This window comes from Berghia stephanieae, chromosome 1 (genome assembly GCF_034508935.2).
Source record: "Berghia stephanieae isolate SIO BIC M18660-M18661 chromosome 1, UCSD_Bste_1.3, whole genome shotgun sequence".
NCBI classification, from domain to species: Eukaryota; Metazoa; Mollusca; class Gastropoda; order Nudibranchia; family Aeolidiidae; genus Berghia; species Berghia stephanieae.
The window spans coordinates 111,981,999-111,997,736 of NC_088360.1; the positions used below are offsets into that span (position 1 = coordinate 111,981,999).

Here is a 15,738-nt window from a genome sequence, read left to right on the forward strand (position 1 = left end):
AGATGTACATGTTTTTAGAGTTAATCAGCACTTCTTTCAATTTTAGGCCATACAATCGCAAAAAGAAAAGGATTTAATAAATTTTTGAAAATAAAAGTTAATCAATAAAAGCAAATAGAAATAAATCATTATTTGTTTCTAAAATGTAACTATCAGTCTGAAATATGGGAAAACAATTTCAGCACCTAAAACTGGGGTTGTATATTTTCTAAATAAAAAAAAAAAACATGTTGTAAAAGGTTCCATTGTTGATCAAAGGTCCTCATCAATTGAAAAGAGCTTACAAACCTTATCATCAAATGGTACATAGGCTAGCTGAGGATCCATTTCGTACATGTCCTCAGACATCAACACCTTGCTTAGAAGTATGAGTGATTTCAAGTCTTTGGCAATGGGACTAATACTGGCCTGGACTGATGACATAATCAATTTTATAGGAAACTAATTAATGAATTACTCCTTTTCTTCATTTTAAAACTGTGCTCGACAAGATGGTCATCAAGTTTCCTGCCTATTTAAAAATCTATGCCTTTTTGTGAGCAATGAATGACATTTATTTTATACATAGACGTGGGAAGCAGGAGACATGCTTGCATTATGACACCGAAAGTAAAGTAACATTTCTTGTAGCTGCATTATTCATATTTACAGTGAAATCATGAAAACAAATAAAAACATACACTGTGAGGTAGGAAAAAATCTTAAATTCTTATATTTATCCTTTTGTTTTTTTGGGGGGGATTTTTTTTTGTTTTTGTTTTTGCTTTTTTAATCTTTTGAGTCAGCAAACAAAACAAAACAAAGTGACGTAATTGAGTGTGGAAAATAAAAAATTCTAACTGAAAACATGGCTTGATTATAAACATTACTAATTTTATTATCATAGGTGTTGGAGATAATGCAATGAACAATTAGAAAGCTGATGACAAATAAAATATTTTTCACTCAGATTCAACAAAAATAATAATTCTGTGAAATTAAAAATCCCCTTTTTTAAAAACTATTATTAACTATTTAGAAATGTAATGAGAACTGATCCCCAAGCTTCATTGTATCCAAAATCCATTAAATATTCTTAATCTTCTAATCTTTAACCTTAAAGTAAGTACCACAATAGACGTCATTTTTGTGGCAGAAAAATAAACCTTTAAATTTTGCATCACAAGTCGAGAAAGGACTATTTTTAAACTGGGTCGTTCAACCATTAATATTTCGGCCATTAAAAAACGTACAGAGCTAAATTTGGTATCATCTTAAAGAGGGAGGTTTCAGCTTTATTCCTATACACTTTAACAATAAAAAATGCTTTACAGCAGCGAAAATACTCAACATATTATTGATATAGAATAAAACCACATTTATTACCCAATTCTTTGTTGCAAAAATCCCTACTTTTAAAGACAGCACCAGTATTTAAAAGCAATGAAGTCTATCTTAGCATATATATTCAAAATCTAAAACTAAAATTATTCGTTGCATCAAAAGCCATTTAGCCCCAAAGTTTAGGAACAGTCAAAATGTTAAGCATTTGGATTCAATGGTTCTGCGATAACATGTCAAATAACACCAATGAGCTATGCTTTTGGCCTAGGTAAAATTTCCTTTGGTTTGAGATAAGACAAAAATATTGTAGGTCAAGTCTATTGTCAATTTAGACCAAAGAAATACTGAAATTAGTTTATGTAATATTATGTAATTGATGTTATTTTTATTCAAACATGAAAATGAAGATTTAGGTAAAGATAGATAGATAGTATCTCCGTTTCAGACTACTTTTGGCCTAAGTCTGATAATGAAAATGATAAAATGAACTGTAATGCTGCTGTCCTGCAAATCAAAATTGAATGCTTTGTTATGATAACCAACACTGCATTCAATTAACTGCTAACTATTCATTTAATTTGTTTTTCAAATACGATTGCTGTCGACACCACAAAGCTACGAGGCCAAGTGATATGCCACTCGCTTCAGATCGGAAGGTCCTGGATTCAAGTCCTGCCCTGAGTGGTGCATGGTTGAGTCCTTACTCACATTCTCTCACCATAATCAGGTGTAAAAAGAGTACCTGGCTGTTAATATCGTTTTGGAAAAGTTGTAATATCACCTAACAGGCGTCATATCTGATCTACGTGTTAAGTGTTGCTGTTAGCCCTTGTAAAGCACTTTGAGCTTGTTTTGTGCTATATAAAAGCTCAAGTTTATTTTTGTTTTTTTTCTTTTTCTTTATGAATGCGTAACTTATGCGCATTAGTTTCTTGCCCAACTCTTTCTTAAACACATTAAGACTTGCCAACTAATATAATTTTGTGTGAGTTCATGTCTCCACATTTTGTCTCATAAGTGAGCAAACTTTAAAACATTTTCAGAAAAAAAATTGTTTTAACTCTTTACTTCAAGAAGTGTAATAAAAGCAAAGCTAATTTATCAACATTTTTACGGCATGCTCAAGACCTGTCCTGTGACTAAAAATACATCATCCCTCATCCTTTGAATGAAAAAAGAACCAAACCTTCCAATGTATGATGCCACTTTGGCTCAATTTTATATTCTTGTAAATTTTCCCATATTTGCATATTTTGAAAAAATAAATATCATTAATAAATACGAAAATTTCATACTGGTTAGCGAGCTAACAGAACAAAATCATTCTTTTTTAAAATGGTTTGAATCAATGATAAATATGAAGAACATTCATTGGACAACGCAGGACATGCAAACCAAAAGCAGTCATCTTTACATGGGTGAGATGCATAAAAAATCTTTGCTTGCTAATGCCCATATACAGTTTGCAATCACTATGAGTCATGAGGAGGTCTGTCACAAAGTTACAAGACTATCAGTTGCTCAAATTACTGTTGTAATTGTATTCTGAGTTAATATGAATAGTAGTTATGAATTACTTACTTGACAGTCTGCCCCTTGCGATTTCAAAATTTCCTTTATAGCTGGGTATAAAAAAGGGGGGAAAATAATTCAAAAACTGGGAAAAAGAAAGAAACCCTTCAAGCCTTCAGAACTTCAGAATTTGTATGAATGTATAACAACGTATTGAACATTTTAGAAATGCATTCCAAATTTTGTATTATTTGAGAAGTCTCCAAACTGCAGGACTAATCTATAATAAGAACAAAGGTATGTTTTCACAACCAAATACTAAGTATTGTTTTAAAGAATTTATAGAGAGCGATGAATCTTAAATAAAACTGTAAAGTATATTTTAGCAACACATTGATGAAATTATATAAAAAGGTTATAGAACTTTTGTAACAAAGATAATCTTCACAAACTTCCTCGGAGACATTACTACTGTCAACTTAAGTTCTGTCAAATAGAAAAAAATTTGTTAATTTCTTTTGTTTAAATAAAATAAGAAACCGGATACAAACCTGCCCTAAAAATTTTGATACAATAAAATTGTGGACTAATGGCTCTCTATATTTAAGGGATAAACTTCATTACAATAAAGGTCTATATATATTTCACATACCCCCTTCCTTCCGTGCCCCCCCCCCCCTCTACCTCCCCTTCAGTAAGACTCCTGGACTGGAAAAAAATTACATTCACAGAAGTATGGCTATCATTAAATTTCTGGCTTTTACTGTTTTGATGTTTTCTTTTTCCAACTAGTCAAATTCATCTCAAAGATATTTGATGAGGTTGATGTCAGGACATCTTCAAAGACAGACCAGAATTTCAACGGAATTTTCATGAAATTACGAGACTTTCTTGCAACATAAAGTTGATCATTGTGTGAATTATAAGTGATTGAACATCATTGTATGGGAATATGTTGATGAATTCCTCATTATGTTTAACTTTTTAGAACATTGCTCGTTAAATCTTAAATTTTCTGGTCCAGATGTAACTAAATTTTGAATGGATTGATTGACAGTGCGAGTCATTACAGTAATTTGTCATTCAAGTATGACTGCTCTTTGACCTGTCTTTGTTTCCAGATAAGCAGTGCTATTCCAGTCACGTGATTCCCATTAATGCAGCTATCTCTAAGTACGTTTGTAGTTGTAGTCCTGAAAAACAAATAGGAAAAAAAATGACATGCCCCAAAACTGTACTAAACAAAATTCACATTAGTTACCTACCTCACTCTTCTGTTTGTTGGCTTCAAACCATAGCAGCCACAAAAGGCAGCAGGTATCCTGATGCTACCCCCAATATCAGAACCAATCCCCATGATGGAACCCCCACTTCCTATCAGAGCCCCTTCTCCACTAGATGAGCCTCCTGGTCCTCGCGCACAATCATGGGGGTTTGAAGTTTCTCCGTAGATATTATTTGATGAACAAAAACTGTAGATTGGTTCAATTAAAGTATTACTGGCATTGATATCAAATATCACAGCAAAGAAAAAAAAATGGTCTGTCAATTTTCTGGACTACTGTTGATTTTAGACTCATGATCATGATTAGACTTACTGGAATCTTTGCTATAGAAGAAGGGGGCTAATAACTAAATTGACAGAGCACTTAGGCCAAAAAAAAAAAACCCGGACATTTTTTAATCCAGGTTGAGTCACAATTTTGACTGACCATTCGGCCCGTTAAACACTACAACAGCCAGGATTGACTCTAGCTCCATGGACGAAAATATCTGCATATTTTACCTTTTTCTACTTTGAAAAATAAATAATGATGATTCAGAAGTTTTAAAGAAGATATAAAAATATGCAAGACACAGCTCGAGGAAATAATCAGATAATGAAATAAGAATAACAATGACACAGGCCCTCAGGGGAGCTAGGGAAGATTTGTTAAGACAAAACTATTGGATGGACACAAATCACAGCCATTAACAGGGTGGCTAGGAGACAACAAGAACTCATTAAAATATCTTAGCTTATAAATGTGTAGAGCACTCACGTGACAAAAAAGGGACTGGTGCCGTCAAAGTTTTTTTTTGTTTGTTTGTTTGTTTTTTTTTTTTTTTTTTTTTTTTTTTTTTTTTTTTTTTTTTTTTGGGGGGGGGGGGTTATGGCCCATCTGTCCTTCAGTGATTGGTCTGGCAAAAAGTACTTTGAAATAAACAAGCATCTTATCCAAAGTATAGCGAGGTTATTGTCTGTTTAACATACAGAAATAAAGATAAACTTTATGGGACTGAAGGCTTTAAAGGACTCCTTTATCTATTAGATGATAAGAGGAGTTGTAATTGTGTAATCTTGAACTTGACTGAGGCTCTCCAATATAGCAATGAATGTTGTCATAAACCTGAAAATAATCTGGTCTCCATATTAAAATCATTCCATAAAAATATCTCAGTACAAACCTCATCATTGTTTGTGGTACGTTTGTTCTGACAAAGGGGACAGCACCATGGCGTTTCAACACCTGAAATGATCAGATAATGTGCAGCAGGTTGATTTCAACAATGTCTGATTTTTTAAATAAACATATAAAATATATAAAAATCACAGAAAATATGTACGAGTAACAGATATTGGCGATGACATTAGACATATATCAAGAAATATTAAGAAAATGATGAATTTGACAGCACTTGGAGGAAAAAATCAAATAAAAAGAAATGTCTGAAAGTAATAGAGTCAGTCAAGCATCATGTGAAGAGAAACACTTAATGCAGTAGTGCAATCAATTTATCACTTTACTAGATCTGAGAAAGACTGAAACATCATATATTGGAATTGAGAAAAAAATGAAGTCCACTAACATTCAAACAGCTGGTGTATTTGTGGGTAAATTAAAATTAATCTGAAAGAACCAGAAATGCATCACACCGTTTTCATCATCATCATTGTCGTTGTTATCATCATCATCATCGTCATCATCATCATCATCATCATTAGTAGTAGTAGTAGTAGTAATATTCAGTGTAACTATATTGATATATGTACTTGCCTTCACAACAATGGAATCCTGGACAGCTAACTGGTTTAGGAAGCAGGCAATTCCACCAGTGGCGTCATAGCCCTGTTGATAAATGTCAATGCATGTGATGAAAAAAATAAAAACATGTGCCACCAAGTACAAATTACTAACAGCAAAATAACTCGGTGTATAAAATCTTGAGAGTTGATTTCGAAGATTGTTCCTCTTTTTATTATTGTTATAATTTAATTTTTCTTTATGTTAAAAAGGGAGACAAAACCCAAACTTACAGCAATCTTCACATTTTCTTTCAAACTAACTGGAAAACCGTGGAGCAGACCATCTCTAGAGGAAGCTTTGTCCAGTTGCTTAGCTTGCTCCTAAAGAAAAAGAAAAATGTGAAAGAATTGTCATAAGAGTAACCTAATAAACCAAAGAGAGAGGAACGTGAATCAAAATTTTACATGTCATGAGTCTTCTCAGTGATACTATACAGATTCAGCGCAGACCATTTATGCATAGAAAGGAGAATCATAGCAAATCTCCTTTCTTATAGCTTTTAATGATAACAAAGAATAACATTGTAAAAAGTTGGATCTAATAGCAAGGCAACATATCCATTGAAGAAGACAAAATTCAAATGACTTGATCACAGTAATTTTTTTTTTTTTTTTTTTTTTTGAAATATAATTCTTTTAACCTCAAATCATAATCAAGCTATTGACTAAGATGTATAAATCAATGTTATATTTATTAAATAATAAAAAATGGCCGTGAAAGAAGAAGAAATAGATAAACACCCTTGCAATGGAGGTCTCAATGGCTCAAATGTAAAGCGCTCACCTCAAAAGCAATGGGACCATTATTGGTCCCAAGTGCAGGTAAGATTCTTTCTGACCCCATTCAATCTGACAAAAAGTAATTTGCAATAGAATTGTGTCCTATTAAAAAGGTAGCAAGCGATTGTTACTATCACTGTCCAATAAACACTGCATGATATACCTGGCTTCATGGGCCTCAAAGTCAAAGATCTCAATCACTGATGAGTAGACATTGGCAGTGGGGTCGGGAAGGGGGGGGGGGGATGTCATAAAAAGAACCCATCTGAACCCAGGATCAATACCTGTCCTTTTGCTTGTGAGTCAAATGCTTAACGAACTGAATTATCAGGACCCCCACATTTCATTGAAACAGGAAAATGATTTTGTGAATTCATAATAGGACAAACGTTTCATAAGTCATCAAACTTCAAAATTCGTACCAGAGCTTCCACAATGGGCTCTGTGATCATGTTGAAATCCTCATCCACTTCTAAAGCCTTCAAAACAAAAGAACAACAAATTAGACGTTACTCAAGAAATAATTTTTTTTAAAAATAAAACCCGAGTTGTAAATCACAAGAAGTAAGATAAAAAAGAATTATTCTTGAGTTCAAAACAATAAAGATCAAAGTTAAAGTATATAAATATAAAACAAATACAGAACAATTTGTGAGACATTAATTCATCAATCTATCACTATTAACCTCTTAAACCAATATTGAGCATTCTAAAACAACATCATCTAGGCATTGTAATTAATCTGGTTCCTTCTATATCTTCGTTCATTTTTCTTTATTTCTGTCAATATCCCTACCACATTAATGACATGGGTGATAAAAAGTGGTCCTTGTTGGATAAAATTATTGGTAACATTTAAGGTAATCCAATCTGGTCCCTTCTATATCTTTGTTTGTTTTTCTTTATGTCTGTAAATATCCTATCCACATTAATATCTTGGGTGGATGGAATTATTGGTAACATTTAAGATGATTTAAAGGGAAACGTGTGGAAGTAAGGAAGAAGTGATTCCTATGAGCATGAAGATTTGTAGTTTTCAAAAATGGGGTAGGTTTATCGTGAGGGTTAAAGAATAAAAGACATGCCTTCTTTTGAAATGCCTTCAATATCTCCTCAGCGGTTAGTTTACCACTTTTTAAATCTTTCAGCAGATCCTCAATATCTCTCTCAAGAATACCCGAAGGATCCTGTTGAAAATAAAACATTTCACCAGAATATTATATGAGGACAACAAATCTCACATTAGTTGTCAAAACTTGAACAATTATTATTTGATTTTAGTGCATTAAGAATGGATTCAATGAGCACGGATCCAACAAGATCGGAAATTGAACAATAATGATCCCAGTTTCTCTATATTGTTTAAGATCAATTAATATTAGCACGGGCACCCTGACTCCAATAAAACCACACACACACACACACACACACACACACACACACACAATAATCTTCAGCCCTGTCAATCTTGCTGCATCAAAGTACTTCAAAAATACAGATCAAGTGATAGCCATTTTGCAATCACGCCGTTGTATCTACACTTTATAGATCTTAAGGCTCAACAACTTTCAAGTATGTATATGTTTATGGTCTTAAATGAAAACCTTGATAAAAATGCAATGCATAGCTCTCTAGATCCATCCTAATTACTCTTTGGAACTGATCCAATTATTCTTGTGTAATGAGAAAAACTTGAAGTCATGTTCTAGGAATACAATTGTGATAAATTTTTGTGTTTGAAAATTATGATTGTGGCATAATTGTGACTGAAAGTTACTTGGACTATAGCATATATTAGGGGTGATACTCCATGCATGATTTGGAAATTGATAGGATGCATTACGTTGCTTACTGTAAAAAATACTTCATATCAAAATCGTCACTAACTCATTACACGCTGCATTGTTGCAACCTGAGTGAAAGAAAATTAATTTTGAAGTCTGAAGTGTCAAATCACAAAACTTTATTAAATGTTATGACCGTGTGTAAGATTGAGTCTTTCTGAAAACAAATTTAGACATAAAAGATTATAAGGCATCATCTATTAAGCCAGACATTCCTCAAAGCATAACTGCAGCTAAAGCAAATAATAGACTATATCTGTTGTTTACTATCTAAGATATAGAAACAATGCTTAGCAAAGACACCACGGCCATGAAAAGGTATTTTGACAGATGGTATTTAAAAATGAATATGACAAAAACAGTTGCAACTGCATTTCATCTTAACAACAGGGAATCAAAACAAAAACTGATGATCAAGATTAATGACACAACACTACCAACTGATCAAAATCCAAATTACCTCGGAGTGACACTGGATAGACGGCTGACCTATAGAACCCATCTTGAGGGTACAGCAAGAAAGATAGGGAAACGAAATTGTCTACTCAGAAAACTGGCAGGAACAACATGGGGAGCATCGCAAACTCTTTTCAGAACATCAACCCTGGCCCTTTGCTACAGTGTGGCAGAATATTGTGCTCCTGTTTGGACAAGAAGTGCCCATACAAACCATGTTGATGCGAAACTATGAGACTCAATGCGAATAGTAACTGGATGCCTGAAATCAACTCCAACACAATGGCTGCCAGTCATGAGCGCTATAGCACCACCCCACTTGAGGAGAGAGGATACAACACGAAATGGATATCCAGAGCTGAAGAAGATAGTGGAACTCCTCTGCAAACCATATACAAAACTGCGCCCCCAACATCAAGACTAAAATCGCGTTCACCTTTCTACCTATCAAAGAAAGAAAACTACAACACGCAAGAAGCCTGGTGCGAGGAATGGAAAAGGAATAAACCAACAGGAGGGGAACTAATTGAAGATCCCTGTAAAAGTCTCCCAGGTCTACAGGATCAACCAAGAAAATACTGGGTAGCTGCAAATAGACTACGGTCAAAACATACAAGAACAGCTGCCAACATGCACAAAGAATCACCAACATGCCCAAAGTCCAACCAAGCACCACAAGATGCAAACCACCTCGTACTAGATTACCCAGAGACAAAACTTGAAGGGGGATTTGAAACCATCAACAAATGTGATGATGACTTCCGAACCTGGATTAATATCTTGAACATAGAAGTGTAGTCGAACGATATTACTACTACTACTACTACTACTACTACTACTACTACTACTATCTAAGATCTTTTGAGAGATAAATACTATGCAATAATATGCACTTGAAAAAATAACAATGAAATATTGAGGTACTTCAACCCAAACAGACAATTCTGTCAATGACTTTGTTCTAAAAAATTGTCCGGCCTTAGCTTGATAACGAAAAGCGTTGAAAAGCAGTTGTGGGGGGGGGGGGGGGGGGGGAAATGTCAATTCTTTTTATTGTTGCTTAAAACTTTTATATGAAAATCAAACAAATCAAAATCAAAATCATTATAATCTTCATCATCACCATCATCATCATCATCATCATCATCATCATTATCATCATCATCATCATCATTATCATCATCATCATCATCATCATTCTCAACAATATCTTCATCTTTTTAAAACTATTTCACGACAGTTGCTTTATTTATTTTTTTAATGTACCTTTGCTGTAGTTTTTTTAATTAATCATAATGCATTTTGAGACTGCTTGCTGTTGAGAGCTCATGGCTTTAAATAGAATGAATTTATATAAATCAAAATTACTCTGTTCTGTATTGAAAAAAAAAAACGCTTTGCTGAAATATGAAAAATAAATGTGAAGCATATAAACTTTTCATCCTATAAAGATCATGACCATTCAAATATCTAATTTTCAAAGTTGACAATCACATCCTCCTAAGCAAAAATAAGCATTTAGTTCTGTCCTAATGATAAAGACAAATCAGCTTGATTAGACAGAAATAAGGAAATGTTTTTTATTATTTAGTAACTTACAACATCTGCACATTGCTCCCTGACAACTCTTTTCCTTTCATTTGCTTTGTTTCTCCTTTCCACAATATCCTGTTGAGTTCTCCAATATTTGTACGCATTCCATAAAACATACCTCAAGAAAGCACAGCTGACCAAGGACAGAAATCCAAACCTGAAACGTGGATGACCATGGGCAACTTTTAAAACTCCTAAGATAGCTTGTGGAGATGCCAGTGGAAACATGTTGGTAGATACTGAATCTGTAAACAAGAATCAATGTAAGACAACTTTTGAGAGGAAAAATAAATATTGAATTACTGACTGAATTTATTTAAGAAGTAACATCAAACCATGAAACTAAATCTGCGAAATTGACTGTTTGGGTGGGGGGAGAGGGAATTTGAAACGATTGATCTTGACTTAATTTTAAAACTTTTAAAACAAAGTTGATTCTAGGTTCTCTCTTCTCTTTCGCTGGTGATAGCAAAAGATTGAGATGATGCTATTTTCAAAGCATTTAACACAATTCTTCATTTCGAAAACGATTGTGACTGCTTTACTATACGTTATTGAAAATCCACTTTGTTCTTACATTTTAGTGATGTTTTCAGATAGCCAAATTAATATCAATTTCACTAATTTTCTTCGTCTATTTTTTCCTGGCACTTCACTACATCCCTATCTCACAAAATATACAGTGCAGTGTTAAATTTCATTGTAATCAACATCCCCCAGTATTCATTGTTTTCTACAATTATCATTATCTTATATGAGAAAATTGAAAATATCATCCTTCCCTGCCCACACAAATTAAAAGAAAAGTTTAAATTAATACCTCCGAAAAGACAATGACAGCACGCAGTTAGTTAAACAATAAATATAAACAGGAGAGAAAACAATTTAAGATTTTGTACTCTGACATTTTCAGCAACAAACATGTGTCATTCTCCTCCATAATGTATGTCTAAGTCCATAATCAACAATATCATCTTATACAACTATTAAAATTTAAGTAAACCACAACCACATATTTTAGGGTGTAATTGACATATACTTTGAAATAAAGAGCAGCAACTGGAAAATAACTCGGAATTAAATTAAAATATGGAAAAACTTACTAGAAACAAAATTTTATGTTGACATCTTATTTCTCATCCTCCTCCTTGCTGTTGCTGCTACTCATTTCACCTCACTTCAATTTCTTGACCGAGTCGATTGTAGAGGAGACATGAAAGCCAATCCCGCTATTATTTGGCACCAATCATCTGTTTTCTGCTTTGCAGATGAGAGTGGGAATGTCCATCCTTGTGAATTCTTTAATGTTATCGACCCTGTTCTTCTTTCATCAATTCTTTTTCTCCCTCTTTATAGTGTGCCCTGTAACGGCCATGGAATTGTGTCACATTATGAACAAACCATGAGATATTTCTCCTTTTGATAATGGCAAGTTGGGGTCCTTGTGGGCCTGACAGTGGTCATTTCATCGAACACATATCTAATTGTCTTGAGGTCTTCCCAGGAGTTTTCTGTAACATCTATTCTCAAAGATCTGTAGTCTCTTAATAGATTTTTCTGACAAAACTGTCAAAAGAATTATGAATTTGAATAGCTTCAATTCGTTGATATTCATGTTCTTCAAAATTTGATTGAGATGAGCCAGTGCTGAAGTTGCCATTGCTATTCCTATTCTTATTTCTGATGTTGATTTTCCATCTTTAGTAAGGCTAGCACCCGGATATTTGAAGGAGCTGACCTCTTCTAGTTGTTCTCCATCATGAAAATCTGAGCAGTGACATTTGAAGTGTTGTTGCCAAGTATTTTACTTTCTTCTGTGCTGACCTATATCCCATAAGTTTTTGCATTTTTGCCATGTAAATCAATCAGTTCTTGGAACTTTTGGTTACTTTCTCTAATACTAATAATGTTGTATCATCGGCAAAGTGGATTATCCAGATTGATCGCCAACATCCTTATTGGTCATCGACCTATAGATGTTGTAAAGTAAAAACTGTGAAGTATTTATCTCATGACATTTTCCAGAAAAAAGTTGAATAAAACTGGTGAAAGAGACACCCCTGTCTTATACCTATTATGGTCCTAAAATATTCTTCAATCTGATTATTGAGAAGGACAGCACTGTTGGATGATTTGTAGAGCATCTAATTGTTAAAGCAAGTCCTTCCTTAATCCCAAAGTTCTAAGGACCTGCCAAAGACTGTCATGCCACACTCAGTCAAATACCTTTTTGAAATCTATAAAATTACGGAATTTATCTTTTTGGTTTTGAAGAGGTTTTTCTATTAGTATTCGAGAGTTAATATATCTGTTCGAACAGAACTTCTTTTGGCTTTAAACTATAAACCCAGCTTGCTCTTCAGCTAGGTGGTATTCGGCTTCTCTTTCAGCACTAATTTGCTTGCATGACTAATAAGGCTGATAGTGCAATAGTTTTGGCACTGTCCTGGATTTCCTTTTTTTAGGAGTGGGATGATGAGGGATTGAGGCAGTTCTGTAAGCCATTGTTCTTTCCCCAAATTTGTTGACAGATTGATGTCAGGAATTTGATCAGTTCTTCACCACCATGTTTTATCAGCCCTCCAGGTATGTCATCAGCTCCTGGAGATTGGTAGTTTGCGGATGGCTTCTTCTACTTAAGTATGGGTAATGATGAAGTAACTCCTTTCCTTTCAATAATATTTCTTTCTGGCTGGATAGTGCTGATACCACTAGTGTTATAAACTACTATTCGACAGGCTTCCCAATGAGCAAAGTAATGATTTGCTATCCTATACATGAAGCAATTTTCTCAGCTCATGTCTGCTTACATGGGCATAAGATTATTTCACAATGATGTTTTGGAGCAAATGAAGGCACTTATTTTTCATAGACAAATCCATCAGTCGTTCAGAATCGTGGAAAAGTTTGATGATCTGTCATAAATTGAAATTTAACGAGGATTTCACATCTGGATTATAGTTTTAAAGTTGGTCCAATGCCTCTCTAGACCTGCAATTGACTAAAGCGGGCCATACAGTCAGAGGCCACCATAATGCAGTTATATCCCTGCCTGATTTTGCCCACACATGCTCCATCCATCAACCTCGTCATGTCACAGTGCCCCACATTCTCTGTACAAAAGACTAGCATTATTATATCGGTGCAATTGTTCTTCCGCAGTATAATTGTTGGATGATAGTAATAGTCTTTCCTTAACTGCTCTTCACTTTTCAAAGCACTTTTGTGTAGTATGTATCTTTGAAATCTAAGGTGTTTTGTTTTTTTTCCAGAATGCCAAGAAATTGCAGAAAAGTAAAGATATTATTGGAAAGCACAAAATATTCAGAGGGGTCCCAATAACTCAGTAGGTAGAGCACTTGGAGATAAAGATAAAGGGAGTAAATCTGACTCATGAACGAACAACACAAAACAACGACGTTTCGGCCCTTAGCCTTTATCAAGTAAACACAGAATATATATATATATTATATATATATATATATATATATATATATATATATTTATATTAGATTGTCATAATAATATAGGCGAAAATTTGTAAATGTGTGTGTGCGTGTGTGTGTGGGTGTGTGTGAGTGAGTGTGTGTGTGTGTAATGGAAGAGAGAGAGAGAGAAAGAGAGATGAAAAACTATATATATTTCAAGAATTAGGTAGGGGGATGGGGGAGGGGGGGGGGATGAAGAATACTAGACAGCAATAGTGTTATTAGTTGTCCCCTACCTCCGCTGTTAAGATATTGGGGAAAAAAGGAGAGAGAGAGAGAGAGAAAGAGAGAGAGAGAGAGAGAGAGAGAGAGAGAGAGAGAGAGAGAGAGAGAGAGAGAGAGTCTAATATAAATATATATATATGTATTCTGTGTTTACTTGACAAAGGCCAAGGGCTGAAACGTCGTTTGTTTTGTGTTGTTCGTTCATGAGTCAGATTTACTCCCTTTACCTTTATCTCCATTATACTGACTCATTTAGGCACCTCTATTTATTTGGTAGAGCACTTGGTTCACAAGCAAAAGGACCAGAATCGATCTGTAGGGCAGTAGAGATTTTTTTCTGAACCTACTGTCCACCCAACAGTGATTGGGTAGCTGATTCTGTTAGATCTGGTGGAAAGTATTTTGCAATGGACTAGCATCCTATCCAAAGGATAGCAAACAATTCACACTATAGAAACTGTGATAAATTCCAGCTCCATGGGCCTAATGGCTTTGAAGAATAACTACAAAATATTCAATGGATGTGGAAAAACGAAAATTTTAATGGTTGGTGGACTATGAACAGATTTGATGATTGACAAGTTTCTTGCTGGTTGAAAAAAAAAGGGCAAATTGCCAGTACATTGCCTGTACATAAAAAAAATATATCTATTGTTTCAATATCATTGTTACTTTATATTTGTCAACCTAGACTAGATCTATTTAATCTTTTCTGGGTTTTTTTCATCAGTCTAATACAAAACAATACATTATCACCACACTTCCACAAAAGTGGATTCAACAACATATTATCCGAATCATAGATGAAAATAACTATCAAAACAAGGAAGCAAAGCTGGTGGAAAATTATCTAGCTCATATATGAATTTATATCTGTGGATTTTTGGGCTTTTAAATTCCTACTTATAAAAAAAAAATATCTAAATTCTTACTCTGGCCCTGTTTCTTCTGTTTACTCTTCACAACACTGGACCACTGGACCGAAGTTGACCCATGAACCCAAAGAGCAGTGTCAAATAAAAAAGGTCATATTATGTAATGCCAAGTTCACTTCCTCTGAACAAGTAAGAAGTGTCTCTACACCACCAGTGCGTGTTTTCCCTCCTCCAGTGTAACCATACCTAAAGCCCCCCATAGACGCCGACATCCGCTGAACCCGGTACGGATGACCTCGTCGCTGTGACCCGATCCCTGCGTTTATCGCAGATGATTTTTGCCCACACATGGAGAGATATTTTTTTGAGGCGATCGGCGATCGGGAGCACGGCATTATAAAAAAGTGGACAATTTTTTTCGGATTTTCGCTGTTTTCACGTCGGATTCGTGATCAGCGTCAAATTTACAATAGGGTTGATACTAAGAACTGTGTGTTTACTCCAAAAATTGGTGATATTAGAAATAAATTTTAATTAATAGTGAGGCCGACAGAACCGATCCCAGTTACTGTCTG

General features: G+C 34.4%; 1 protein-coding gene across 2 annotated transcripts in view; it reads right to left on the reverse strand.

The window, feature by feature from the left end:
* Positions 1–15,333, reverse strand: part of LOC144962737 (fatty-acid amide hydrolase 1-like) — a 32,405-nt gene extending 17,072 nt beyond the window's left edge. For both annotated transcript variants that reach the window (XM_078895944.1, XM_078895945.1), the window contains exons 1-10: positions 15,221–15,333; positions 10,582–10,820; positions 7,768–7,869; positions 7,105–7,161; positions 6,134–6,223; positions 5,874–5,945; positions 5,284–5,345; positions 4,101–4,307; positions 2,905–2,945; positions 289–413 (exon numbers count right to left, since the gene is read on the reverse strand). In XM_078895944.1, coding sequence (XP_078752070.1) covers positions 289–413; positions 2,905–2,945; positions 4,101–4,307; positions 5,284–5,345; positions 5,874–5,945; positions 6,134–6,223; positions 7,105–7,161; positions 7,768–7,869; positions 10,582–10,803 — 978 coding nt within the window. In that variant the 5' untranslated portion in view covers positions 10,804–10,820; positions 15,221–15,333. The remainder of the gene's footprint in view (positions 1–288; positions 414–2,904; positions 2,946–4,100; positions 4,308–5,283; positions 5,346–5,873; positions 5,946–6,133; positions 6,224–7,104; positions 7,162–7,767; positions 7,870–10,581; positions 10,821–15,220) is intronic.
* Positions 15,334–15,738: the final 405 nt, after the last annotated feature.